At 44.1% G+C, this 14,308-nt stretch overlaps 1 protein-coding gene across 2 annotated transcripts in view; it reads right to left on the bottom strand.

Annotated features, from left to right (window-relative positions):
* radil2b (Ras association and DIL domains 2b) overlaps window positions 1–14,079 on the bottom strand; it is a 27,070-nt gene extending 12,991 nt beyond the window's left edge. Inside the window, exons 1-10 of one of the 2 annotated variants that reach the window (XM_080789417.1) lie at window positions 13,313–14,079; window positions 11,060–11,262; window positions 10,270–10,444; window positions 8,411–8,640; window positions 7,066–7,535; window positions 4,165–4,467; window positions 2,907–3,344; window positions 2,033–2,070; window positions 1,305–1,519; window positions 810–922 (exon numbers count right to left, since the gene is read on the bottom strand). In XM_080789417.1, the coding sequence (XP_080645543.1) occupies window positions 810–922; window positions 1,305–1,519; window positions 2,033–2,070; window positions 2,907–3,344; window positions 4,165–4,467; window positions 7,066–7,535; window positions 8,411–8,640; window positions 10,270–10,444; window positions 11,060–11,262; window positions 13,313–13,452 (2,325 nt within the window). In that variant the 5' untranslated portion in view covers window positions 13,453–14,079. Of the gene's footprint in view, window positions 1–809; window positions 923–1,304; window positions 1,520–2,032; window positions 2,071–2,906; window positions 3,345–4,164; window positions 4,468–7,065; window positions 7,536–8,410; window positions 8,641–10,269; window positions 10,445–11,059; window positions 11,263–12,647; window positions 12,783–13,312 lie in introns of those variants that run through there. The other variant, XM_080789418.1, reaches the window with a different exon arrangement.
* Between the last annotated feature and the right edge of the window lie 229 nt (window positions 14,080–14,308).

Below are 14,308 nucleotides of genomic sequence, written 5' to 3'. Positions count from 1 at the left end.
TCAATAGCTAAAGCATAACATGATGCCAACACCAAAATGGGTGCCCGGTCAGAATGGGTTAATTATAGTAGTATCATCAGTACCAGTATCAGACCAGCCTCTCCTCTTTAGCGTAAATAAAAAATAACGTTTTTGCTACTCACCAAAACAAAGGCGCGGGTTGTGTCATTACAATGCCTACTTTCCTTAGTGGACGCACTCTGAGCCTCCCACCACACGTATAAACGTTACTTTTTGGCCAGAAAGGGAGTTTTTTTCACCGGAGGAAAAATATTCTCTATGAGGCAATTATCTGGGCAATATCGGTAGAGGGTGCAGCGGAGTAACTAAAAGTATTTTTTTCCGGTGGAAACAAAATCCCCTTTTGGCCAAAAAGTAGGCCTACCGTTTATACGTATGGTGGGGGGCTCAGTGTGCGTCCACTAAGGAAAGTAGACTTTCTAATGACACAACCCGCCTTTATTTTGGTGGTGTCATGGTGTCTCCTCCCTGGCCACTCCCACATTCCATTCCTTCACACTGTAGTCCCCTTCACTCACCTGTCTGACTCTTTGCACACACTCACTGTCAGAACATTCGTCATTCTTCCCCGAGTTCCTGGTTTTTGTCTTCTTGATGAGGTTTGATTTTTGGACTATGTTTTACTGCCTTGTACTCTAGAGTTCAAGGCAGCCTTTTTGTTTACTGCCTTGAACTCTAGAGTTGCCTTTTTGGACATTCCTTGGGTTTGGGCTTTCAGCTACTACTACCTTTACTGCCTTGGATATAGATTTTGAACATTCCTGTTTGTGAGGTAAGATCCTTCTTACCTTGGTGATGTAATACACACACTGCTGGAAGGTGAGCATGACCAACTCCTCCAGCACCGTCATCGTTTCCTCGCATGCGGAACGGACGCATGACAGACGCAACTCCAACAGGGCTGAACACACACACACACACACACACACACACACACACACACACACACGTTACTGTACTGTGAGAACAATTGTCAATGACAGTGGTTTTATTAATGCCTTTTTTAATTGCCATTTTTAACCAATACAAAGCCATTTGAGTTATATTAACACAGAGAATTATACACTGATTGAAAAAAGGATTTAAAAACACATCCATAAGCACCGGGAGAGGGAAGTCTGGAGCTCTCCGGTGCGGTGGAGCTGTTGCCCCCGCCACCCGACCACGGATAAGCGGTTGAAGATGGATGGACGGAACACAACCGTATAAGGCTGAAGACCAGATGTTGAGAACCACTGTATTAGAGTGAATAATGAAGGCACGCTAGCTGCCGGGCTACTAACCCAAGTTTTCCTCTTCTTCTCTGTCCTCTTCCTCCTCCTTTCCTTGCTCCCTCCTGGTCCTCCAGGCCAGAATGAGAGGCAGCTGCTGCTGGACGAAATTCAGCAGTTCCAGGCCAGTGGACATCCACACCACCAGGGGGCGCAGGCCCGTGGTCACCTCTTCCAGGCTAAGGGGCTGCTGTGATTCCCCGGAGTCTGGACCCACACTGCGGAGTCTGGGAATACATTCGATCTGGTTTAAGTCACATCATATTTGATAGTTATGAATCCAGAACAGTGGTGTAAAGTAAAGTAACTGCAGTGCATCTACTGTGCTTAACGTACTATACAGTGGTACATTTTTATTTTGACTTTATTTGCGTTATTTCCATTTCTTGATACTTTATAGGCTACTCCTACTCCACTAAATCTCAGAGGCAAATGTACTACCCGCATGGTGCTGGGCACCATGGGGGGTACCAGAGTGGAACAAGTTTTAAGTTGTAAATTATACGTTTTATGTACATATTGTTTTACTACGGTACTGTATATAAAAATGATGTGTGCACCCCCTCGTTATTTATAGGCCCTATGTTATACGTTGGTTATTCAAAAATAGCAGATCTGCCTGAACATTTTTAGCACATTTTGAAAAAACCTGTGAAATGGGCCCACCATGCACTGATCCAAAATGCTACATGTAATGTAAGCCTATAGTACTAAACACTGAACAGACGGAATGCACTCACGCTTCAGGCTGAACTGCAGCAAAGTCTTTAGTGTGGTCCTATGTGATGGGATAAAAACAGGTCTGTGATCAGTCCATGGACATACAGTATACTGTAGGCTACAGTACATACGTAAGTCGTATATGTAGTATAATCATACCGAAACGGTCCACTAGACCTGTCACAATTATTAATGTATCTCCTGATCGCAAATAGTTGAGATCATCACAATTATTTTACATAATAGAGGGCATAGGCATGCATAAAGTGAATGGCAAATCGAGTGGCAAAGTGAGTGGCAAAGTACGTTTAACGTTGTTTAATGCAATCAGATTTGGATGTATGGACTGTCAAGGACAGAAAGTAGGGTTTTTTGCTACTCATTCAGTAGGCGTACCCGCACTATTGTCAGAATCGTCTCTGTATAAATGGACATTTTTAAATAGCAGTAATAGCAGATCTACAAGCTCACAACGCTTTGCGATGCGTCGTGTGAGCTTTCTTTTATATTGAAATGATTTGTCATATCTTCCCTTTTGTTTACAAAGCCTAATAGGAAAAACAGAAATTTCATTTATATTCATATGTTCCAATCAATGCCAAAAACCCAATTTAATCTTCCTCATAAATGTTTTACACATGACAATTAATCATCGCATAAAATGTCACGATCTTGGCCTGGGCCGTGGCTCAGCGGTCCAGGCACCTTGGCTGGTAATCCAGTCTGGCAGTGTGCCGCGGGCTCGACTCCCGATCGCGACGGCCTTCACTGCATGTCACCCCCCCCCACCCCCCATCTCTCTCCCCATTTCCTCCATAAAAAGTATTAAAAAAAGGCGAAAGCCACAACAACAAAAGATGTCACGATCTTTGACAACCCTTAGTCTCAACTCACCCACATGGCACTCTGCACCTCACCGGCTATGAGCAGCAGCAGCCTGCGGAGGTCCGAGGTGTGGTGGTGCGCCGCGGAGTGCTGGACACACACGCACAGCAGGAACGCCACGGTCAGCGCGGGCCTGTCTCTGGCACCGCAGGCGTCGCGTCGTCCCATGGCAACGATGTCCTTGATGATGCGGTCCTCCGACTCCACCGCGTAGCTCAAGGTCAAGTTGTGGCCGTCGGCGTCTTTTAGGAAGGGAGCGCTTTTCTTTTTCAGGGTGCTCCTCTTGCAGCCGGGGCTCTGCAGGGCGTCGGCGCGAGCCGAGACGCAGGTGTCGCAGAGCACGGGTTGCGCGGTCCGAGGTTTAGCCGTGGCAGGAGAAGCAGTGGCGCGGCCCAGTAGCCACGGGACAGTGGGTGAGCTAGTGGCAGGAGTGGTGTCGGCATGCTCCTTTGTTTTCCAATGAAGAATCACAAGATGGGGAAAAGCATTATAACTAGGGATCACGTTTTTTTTTTTTGCTCCAGATCAGATTCCGCTGATACCGATTTTTCCCGGTCCGATATTTATATTTTATTTATATTTTCCTATACACAGGTTTAATGTTTGCCTTTAGTTCAAAGTTTGTTTAGTAAATGCGTTGACAATGACAAATTTACGTCATATTGTCTCTTTATTGTTAATAGCATTTGCGTTTGTTTTAAATCACCATTACATCACCTAATCAACATGAGTTAAACTTTAATATATTAGCGCCTCTCACCCCTCATATATAACACTCATGGCATATCACAATAGTACAATATCCAAAATCACAGACAATATGCAGTCTATGATATAGATATTGATACATGTCCCGAACAAGTTCTTTTGCTCCCGATTCGATTCCGATCATTTGAAAATGACGTGGTCGGTCCCGACAACCCTAATTATAACAGATCACTGCTGTCGGGAAGAAACCTTGTATCTCCATATATCAACTTTTGATGTTTTCTTTTCGTACAAGTCTACTCATAAAAGTAGTGATACTATCTACAATAATACAAAAGGAACGGTTAGACCTGAGTTAAAAACATTCACTTTGAAAGAATATATATTCAAAGATTTGCGACACATTTTTATGATTTTCCGAAAATAGCTAAAGTATCACATAATGCTTGAAACACCAAAAGGGGTTCCCACCCAAAATGGGTTAAACGGTTTCTATCCCCGACAGCAGCCATTATGCAACATGAAAATAAGCATCACTTTTTGGGACATTGCTTAGCACCTGGTGTGTGGCAGCAGAGGTCAAAGGATCCTTGAACAGAAACAGGTAGTGCCGGCCCAGACCGATGACATCGCCCGGACTGAGCTCCACCTCTTTTGTGCACGCCTCTCCGTTGCGAGTAACCACGGCGTCCTCGTGAGGGCGGAGCAGGGTGTGGTCGCAGCCGCCATGGCGGTGTAGGCACGAGTGCCTCGGAAGGATGTCGGGGGCGAGGAGGAGGAGGTCAACCTTTGACCCTTCTTCGTTCTCACTGCCACGGCCAATCACAGTGCTTTGCTCGGCGAGCAGGTAGATGAGGAAGTCCTGAGGAGGGAAGCAAAAACTCCTTTTGAGTACAATTATTCATAATGTGTGGAGAATGAACGTCATTTAATTCCCACTGCGAAATGTATGCTGTTTCTCTGTTAAGCTGCGTTCAGTATATATACTATCGCTCGGTTTGCCATGTTTGTGCCGTGTCATGTTTGTGCCTGTTTGCGCAACTTCTCGTCTTTGCATTGACCTTGTATGTATGCTCTAACCATCCAAGTCTGAACACGCCATTAGTGGTATAATTATAATAATGTAATTATAATACAGGCATTGTGTTTTTCCAGACCCGATTTTTATTAATCACAATATGTGGCAGGCACTGTGTGAGGGCTTATTGTGTCCCCTTGTGATGTCGGTCTTTTCCAACAAAGCAGAATTAGTCAACTGAATGAATTCACAAATACCACCCAAAACCTTTGCCATAAGATCCAATCACATGGCATGATTATTTTAGCCTACTTATGAGCTTTTTTGTATTGACAATCTGCGATGCAGAATCTAAATTACAGTGATGAGAGGTGAGAATGAGATTGTGTGTGTGTGTGTGTGTGTGTGTGTGTGTGTGTGTGTGTGTGTGTGTGTGTGTGTGTGTGTGTGTGTGTGTGTGTGTGTGTGTGTGTGTGTGTGTGTGTGTGTGTGTTGTGTGGAGAGAGATGAGGGAGGGAAAGGGGTCTCTGTGCCCACTTGTAATCAGTCAGGAAGCAGTGCCAGGGTTGCCTGGTTGGGTTTCCTGATCAGTGTTTTGACATACACACTTTAGCTACATTTGCTGACGTTTTTTCTATGATTGTCCCCCGCTGTCTGCCTCCGTCTCTGTGATTCTTTCCAGGGAAAAATAAATAGCTTTTGTTGTTTGAACCCTGACATAATGTTTTGACCACCTATTCAAATGTTTTCAAAAACAGCAGATCTACATTCTCACAATGATCTGCTATATTTTGTGCCTATATTAACATGCCCATGAATATAGGAACACCAGTGGTGAAAGCAGTAAATGTGAGCTAGCGTGTGTTTGTGAGTGCGTGAGTACTGAGTACATGGATGGGTGGGTGGGGGTGTGCGTGCGTGCATGCGTGCATGCATGTTCGCGCGTGTGTGCCCGCCAGGGTATGCACGTGTATAGCAAACCTCCCTGCCTCCCTATCTAATATTTCCTGTGACCATGGGAATCCAATCCAATCCAATGCACTTTATTTATATAGCACATTTCACAACGCAAGGTTTACAAAGTGCTGTACGGAAAGTTAAAAGCTAAATACACTATAAAGCTAAAACAAAAGACACCAACAAACCACATAGTTAGAAAAAGGACACATTACAACAAGCCACAGAAAGACACAGAACTCTCGAACGGAATTAAAAGCCAAGGTGTACAGGTCTCGGGTCTTAAGGCGAGATTTAAAAGTCTTGATGGTGGGGGGCCAGTTTCACATGGGAAGGAAGGGAGCTCATTCCACAGTTTGGGGGCTACGACAGAAAAGGCTCGGTCACCTCTGGTCTTTTAAACGTGCCTTTTTTGTGACCTGGAGATTCAACTGGCCAGCAGAACGCAATGACCTTGAGGGAGTGTAAATCTCTATAAGGTCACAAAGATACTGTGGCGCAAGACCGTTCAGTGATTTATAGACAAACTATAAAATCTTTAAATCAACTCTAAAACGGACGGGGAGCCAGTGAAGGGAGGCCAAAACAGGTGTAATATTATGGTCACGCCTACGGGTTCCAGTTAGGAGACGCGCAGCAGAATTTTGGACCAGTTGTAGACGTGCCATGGAAGACTGGTTTAAACCAACATACATTACAGTACATTGCAGTAGTCTAAACGAGTGGAGATAAAAGCGTGAATGAAATCGTTGAAAGAAAGCACAGACTTGATTTTGGCAAGCAGCCTCAGGTGATAAAAGCTGGAACTAACCACAGCGTTTTTTACCTGTTTGTCCAGTTTGAGTGCATTATCCAATTTGACCCCAATGTTAGAGACAACGGGTTTGGCATAAGGCTGCAGGGGACCAAAGTCGGTGGGTTACAACAACACCGGGGCCACTAGGCCCAAACACTATGACTTCCGTTTTTCTTTCATTTACACTGAGGAAGTTGAGAGCCATCCAGGCCTTAATGTCATTGAGACAGTTAAGAAGGGGTGTCAGGGAGTCGTTGCTTCTCTTTTTTTAGAGGCATATAGATTTGGGAATAATCTGCGTAGAAATGATAGGCAATGCCATGTTTCTTGAAAATTTGTCCCAGGGGGAGAAGATAAAGGGATTCATAGGGATTCAAAATCTCCACATTTTTACTGAGAAATGTCTATCAGAAAAGTAGGATGAGAACCAATCTAGGGCAGAATCCCTGACACCAACACAGTGCTCTAGTCGAGAAATTAGAGTCTTGTGGCAAAGAGTGTCAAACACAGAGGTTAAATCTAGAAGCAGCAGGATAGCAGAGTCACCAGAGTCATATCCCCCTTTGGCTGAGTCTTCTCTCCACAATGGAGAACGGGGTTTGAATCCAGGTGGTTAACACAAACAGGTAAAGAGACAACCGGCGTGGGTGACACAAGGTGGGATTGAGATGTGTGTTTGAGTGACACACCTGTGTGTGGCTGTAGCCCTGCAGCAGCAGCAGGTAGGGACAGTCGTGAGGAGGGTGAATGGAGTAGTGTGTGGTGTTATCGTCGCTGCTCTCCGTCTCCTCCCTCTCCGACGTCTCCCTCTCCCTCGCCGCCCTCTGTCGGGGTGGACAGAGGGCCTCTGTGTCAGCCAGCGGCCCGGCAACGCTCCCGGGGGCCACCGAGAGGGTCTGAACCTGACTCGGAATATGATTCTGTTGAAGGCTTGGCTGACCGTTATGCTTGGATCCATGCTTGTGACTCTGCGCTGGGTTTTGAGTCTGGTCAAGGCCCTGGCTCTCCGGACAATGTGTCTCAGTGACTGAGCCGTCAGTCAGGTCCATCTCACTTTTGCTCCTCCACAGGGGACTGGCCCGACCCATAGTCCTCTCTATGAACGTGGAGGTGACTCTGGAACGACTCTTCTGCAGTTTGCGAGCCTGGGCGTTAATACCTGAGAGGGGTTGATTGAAAATAGAAGATAGTTAAGGAAGTTCCTGACCTATAGTCTCGCGTCGCCAGACGATCGGAGCTCTCCGTCTACATTCAGTGGGTGGAAACAATTAGGAGGAAATAACTTTAAAGACGGTCCTTCATATTGGGACGGTGATATGATTTGTTTTCAAAGCAATAGGTTTGCAATAGGTTTGTCAGTGGCCATTCTTGCTTCTTGTTCTAGCCCATATCGAATGAAATCTCACTGGACATACCGGTAGGCGGCGATCTCTGATCGTCTGGCTATGCAAGACAAGGAAGATGTAGTGATCCTCAATTTTTTTGTGAGTGTGTGCGAGCGTTGTGTGCATGCTTGCATGCATGCCAGAGTCAACACACGGAAGCTGCATGCGTACAGGAAGCAGACGGCAGTGGAAAGAGAGACGAAACGCATGGAAATAAATGTTCACCTCTCATAGCAGGGCTCCACAAGCTAACACTGATAGGGGGCTGTCACAAGCTGTGCCATTTATTAAGCAAATACATAACAGGACACTCTCTTACATCATAACCACAGCTGTATCAACCATGACTGTGGATGGCATTATACATGACAGAAATTAAATAAACAATAGATGGAGAAAATGAGGGAAAGCGAAAGGGGAGAAGTATGATATTATACCACTATCATCACATCAGGTATGCATGAAACATCAATGGAAAGTTTTGATATATATTTCATATATTTCGTATTATTCTGCATACATCATAGCTGCTGATAGTTAGGAAAGCACCAATGATAAAAGAATCAATCCAAAACATAATAGAAATTAGATGAAGTAAGATGTAATTATGGGTCTGTATAAGGCCTCAGGTTCTGGTTGTTTACTGTACCAGCAGTGACAGTGTCCTCCTCTTTGGACCTCTCCTCTTCCACAGTGCTCCTCCTTTGGATCTCAAAACGACGTGCCAGCCCCTCCCTGGGTTTCCACAGTGACTGGAGGAGCAGGGGCTTCTCGTTGTCGCCGACGACTCGGAAGCCCTCCGTCCTCCACTGGTGGTCGACGGAGCCAATGGCATCGCAGAGAACATAGGAACCGGCCTCCTCTTTTCCCAGACCGTACCTATAGGCCACATTGCAAAGTTCAATGTTGGAGATTTGCTTTTTAAAATGACACATGGACATCACTGACTATTGTATTCTACAAAAAGAACCCAGAAAAAAGGCTGTTATTGGCCCTATCGCGTATAACTCTTTATCCCTACACGTATTTACTATTTGCCATATTTTACTATCTTGAATAACATTTTTAAATAGTTCAACTGGCTGATCTACCTCAACACGGTGTGAGCTTGTAGATCGGCTATATGAACTATTTTAAAATATGTTGTTTATGTTTAAAATAGTAAACTTCCAATGTTTACATCAAAGCTTATCAAAATTAAACCTTATCAAACTAATCCCATTAAGACCGTACTTGTAATCGTAATTATGTTCTTATCAACAACCCTTTTCTTATCAACTAATGTACTTTATGTCTTATCAATAGGTCATGAGATGTATTACTTCTTTACTGACCGATTACTAACCCCTGCTGTTTCTTTGTTCCTGTATTGACGTTGCCAGGTTTCATTTCATGGGCATGAAATTGAGGAAACAGGAATATTGTTTTACTCTGTCTTCTGCAGGCTGGATACCCTTTCTATTAATCACTTTTTGGTTGTAACATAAGCAAAGAATGCAGAAATTCACCCTCTGGAGAGGGTCTGTCTGTCTGTCAGGCCAGGCGAGGCTGTGGTTTACTTTAGAACGTTCCAGAACTGCTGTGTAAACGAACAATTTGGCACACATAGACTATATGTATGCTATACTGTAATTATAATAAACAGCTGTCTTTAAGAACAACAGTTGAATTGACCTTTGTTGATCTCTAGATGTGCCAATTGTAACAATATGCATGTGTTCTCTCTTCATCACTCACTGGTAAAGGATTTATACATCAAAGAATGATTTCTTAGCTTTGTACTGTACATGCAATACATAACACAATAGGAATGCAACAGAGTAAATAACATGCATATGAGGATGGATACAGTATATCAGAGCTTTGAGGAACCAATATGCTCCCCTCTGTGACACCAGGGGTCCTTCAGGGGTTAGGTCATGAATGATACTGTAGTTAGTAACCAAATAGACCCTTGGTGCTGTGTAACTCAGAGAGTGTACAAATGCTAAATGGACGCTCCATTAAGACAGCTTTTACAATCAAAGTGTTGAATGAATGCCACAGAGATCTTAAAGCTGAAATGTACCCTGGATTTAAATATATTTGTTTGACTTGTCATCGTTCCAACACTGACACCACTCTGTTTTAGTAAATGTTTATTGTGCCTATGTTTTGATTATTCATCTTTCTGTTTTTCCTGCACAACAAGCATGAGTTGTGTGTTTGCGATACAAGGATACTGGCTATGCTAAACAGCACTCTCAAATGCTGTGCTGCTGCTATTGATAAAGATCATTGTTTTTAAATCCCCGCAGTGGGGCCTTTCTTTATTGAATGCCTACATGTCTACTCATCCTCCTTTTTATAATTCTAATTACTTTAGAACACAAGAATGAGCACTAGCATGAACAAACACATGCTTAAATGTCCACATGCTGTATATATAGACGTCACATGTGCAGACAAATATTACACATCATGCAGGCACAGATACACGTCACATACTATACTGTAGCGTAGCCTTACCTTTCAAGGGCTTCTTTTACTAGCTCCTGTGCACTGGAGTGTGTGGTGGCCAGGACACTCTTGTAATGGGCTCCTCGGCAGATTTCACTGCCAAAGATCTTCAAGATGCCCGGAGCGGTTATCTGATTGGAAAGCTCTGATGGGTCATCCTCCATTGAAGTGTCTCCAGGTTTCACTATAGATGACAGGACACATGACAAGCAAATTAAACGTCATTAAAATCTCAAGCCACGGTGGGATTTTTTTAGCTGATTGCTTGATGCCCAAACTTTTTTTTTCAAATGAAAAAGATGTCCTCCAATGACAGAGAGCAGAAACAGGCGTTCAAAATCTGATATGGGGGGGGCGTTGTGATGTGCTATGACACTGTTTCTCAACATCCGGTGGGGGGCCCACAGGAGGACCCTTAAATGCTAGGGTCATTGTACACCTGGTATCCTAGTTTAGTTTCAATGTACACTAGATCGACTTTTGATAGTATATTGTTTTGACTGATGCTAGGTTCTTAGCATCAGCATTATTAGGTTCTTTGTTTACCTGTGATCCTATAGTTTACTGAGGCACTACACTGTCTGAGACACTGTCTCTCTGCATTTGATGTGTTTACCTTTATTGTAAGTGTCTGCTAAATAAATTGTTGTAACTTCTGAGTGTGTACAAATGGAACCAAATGGACCAGTTTCCATTTGTACACTCTCAGAGTGTCAATTTGGACCTGGGCCCACCAGGGGTCTGGGGCATGGTGGTCCCCCGACCCGACATGTGTTTTCAACAAGCCACGGGTACATACTGCTGCCTTTCTGGGACTGGCCGCCGGACAGCGATGACCTCAGGCCTCCGCTCAGGGCTGTCAGACTGGGGCTGGAAGCTGGGCCGCGCAGGAAGACCCCAGAGAGGCGGTTGGTATGACGACGGATGCGGCTCTTGCTGGGCTGTCGGATGGCTACGCCCTCACTCTCCACCGACCTGGTGGATGAACCGGAGGAGCCCGACCTGAGAGGGAAAGCGGAGGTTACAGTGTTTGGACCTATAGTGGTCCTGGTATCGTTCCCACTGACCGGTGGCAGGTTCCCTGCAGCCATAATATGTGACACCTGTGGTCTCTATAACCTTGGCGTCAAACTAGACAACGCCCTTAAACTTGATAAACAGGTAAATGCGGTAGTCAGCTCAAGTTTTTATCACCTAAGGCTGCTGGCTAAAATCAAGTCTGTGCCATCCTTTAGCGATTTTGAGCGGGTTATCCATGCCTTTATTTCTACTGTAAATGCACTTTATGTTGGTTTAAATCAAGCCTCCCTTGCTCGACTCCAGCTAGTCCAGAACTCTGCCGCACGTCTACTCACAGGTACTCGCAGACGTGAGCATACCTGTTTTGGCCTCCCTTCACTGGCTCCCTGTTCGCTTTAGAGTTAAAATTCTACTGTTTGTCTTTAAATCTATTAATGGTCTGGCTCCTCTATATCTGTCTGACCTTATTGAGGTCTATACTCCTCCAAGGTCACTGCGGTCTGAGGGCCAGCTTAATCTCAGGGTCACAAAGAAGACCCGCTTAAAGTCCAGAGGCGACCGAGCCTTTTCTGTTGTAGATCCCAAATTATGGAACGCACTCCCCTCCCACGTCAAATTGGCCCCTTCTATCTATTGATGACATGATGACACCCGCCTTCTAATGAGAGTCTTGGAAGAGCCGCCCATCGACTAATCTAATATACGGCAACCTTCCCCGTGTTTCTTCACTAGTCCAATTCAGAAGAACACAGTTTGCCGGCCACTACTACAGAGCTGACAATGAGGTCCTATCTTCCCTTCTTCTATGGAATCCTGCCTCAAAGCAGACCAGAGGTAGAAAACTGTCGTTCCATGATGTCATCACTATAGGGGCACATGCATCAGTAAGCAGGACCTGGGGATGACAATGAAGGACCGGAAAGTCTGGCGTGGCATTGTGAAATCCATGATCTCGACCGCGGTCGAAAATGATGATGATGATGATGTGTTAAATAAGGCCACTGGGTCGCAAGACGAAAGACATTTCGGTGCAAACTCACCATATCATATCATATCATATCATATCATATCATATCATATCATATCATATCATATCATATCAAACAGAGTCCGGGGAAGGACAAAAGAGTTGACATAAAAGGGGAAAAGGAGTGTAAAAGTGAATGAGATAATGAGAGAAAACAAGTAATAAAGATGAAGTGAATGATAAATGACTATACGCAACCGTCCGCAGGAACTGAAAACAGCCTTCATCATTCTACAGTATAAAGGCATCAGCAACTGAAGCATGGCTATACATTTATGACCAGAAGAAAAGGCATGAAACAGTTCAATCAAGAATTAAGGCACATATAGGCTATACTTACGTTTCTACCACCAAAACAATGCTGCAGTATCCACTCCCGCATTAGCCTTACAGTACCTCGCTCGCTCTCAGCTCTTTCAGTTCATTAATGAATAATAAAATAATAGTGTTGTTTTGCCTACCTCAGAGCAAACCTCCTTAAGCTGCTTATCATCACAATGGTTCAAAGGCTCTCTGCAGTTGCACAACCAGGTTCAGATTTTAGATTAATACCATTAGTATAGCTAATACACTCTGGGCCTTTCACTAATGATAAAGAAAACAATACAAAGAAAAAAAACAATGAGAGTGCCTCAAAAACTGAATTTGACTGCCTGGTCTGTCCTGTATAGTGCTGGGGAGGAGTTGAACTTTGGTCAAAAACCTATTCAACTTTGCCCATGCATTTACTTTACAAGCTCTGACTTTCCCCCTGGTTTTGAGATGTATCATGGGTATATCAGTTTGTTTAATTGTTTTCAAAAGCATTAGCCTATATATAGACAAAATATAGCCTACAGGATGGATAGGTCCTTTAATAAAATAGAGGAATTGCTAAATGTTGGTCACACATGCTGTGCACAGCCTAGGCTATAGCCTATACTGGCTATAGACAACAAGTCAGAAATATTACAACCCAGTGAACCCACCACCACAGTTCCGTAAAATGACTTAAAGGCTACTTACTGCTGGGAACCATCACTTGTCTTCCTTCCCATCTTGAATCGTTTCTTGGCGGTGGCTGCAGGTAGACGCACCGGTGAAGACGCAGCCGGTCTGGGTGGGAGAGATACAAGATCCTCCCGGGATAGCCTGATAAAGTTCATCCCCGTTACACCGTGGTTTGGTATTGTTTTTTAAAAAAAAGGAAAAAAAAGAAAGAAGAAGAAGAAGAAGAAGAAGGGGGGAAAAAAAGATGCAGCCCTTATAAGTTAGCCTACTTTTTGAATTTGAACATCAACGGAAAAACTCGCATCAGCCATCACCTTCCATTGGATATATATTGTCTGCACTAGTGCACAGTCCGCTTTACTCTGATTCATCGTAGAGAGAAGGCAACTTTCATTGAATTGACGAAACCGCTGGGCTGGTTCAGTTTACACAGACGCATACCAGAACATGTGGTGCAGATGTTCAGGCTCCCATACAGCTGTTGTAACTGTTGAAGTTATGATGTTCCAACAACCGGCTTCAAGTTACAGCTTGAATCTACTGTTACAACACACTGAGTGACCTGACGGAATTAAGTGCTAACAAATTCCAACTCTCTATTTTGCCCGAAAGTTTAAACATGGTTTAACATTTTTACCCAAAACTATATAAATATCTGTTATAGAAAACTGGTAGGCTAATTTAATTAAAATGTTATTGTATAGGCTACAGTTAGGCTACTGTAGAATAGGTTAATAATTATATCATATAGAGCCAGGCATCTTCTCTGAGTTCTCTCCTTTTTTTTCCAAACTCAAGACGGACGCGGTCGAGCTCGGACCCACTTTACAGATGCGTGGTGAGAGCGCAACTGCTTGGAGATGCCAAGCTCACACCCACCGCAGCACCGCAGTCAGACCCGTTCAATGAAATATTTCATTGTCAAGGTCTCCTATACGACGTGGACTAAGTTTATGGGAACGCCGTGAAACGATATCCTCTCTATAGGAAAAAATAAATAAAAGAAAGTTC

Source organism: Protomyctophum bolini, assembly GCF_963924005.1.
Source record: "Protomyctophum bolini genome assembly, chromosome: 18".
Taxonomy (NCBI): domain Eukaryota; kingdom Metazoa; phylum Chordata; class Actinopteri; order Myctophiformes; family Myctophidae; genus Protomyctophum; species Protomyctophum bolini.
Note: the sequence above shows the minus strand (reverse complement) of the source record. Positions and strands in the feature narration are given on the sequence as shown.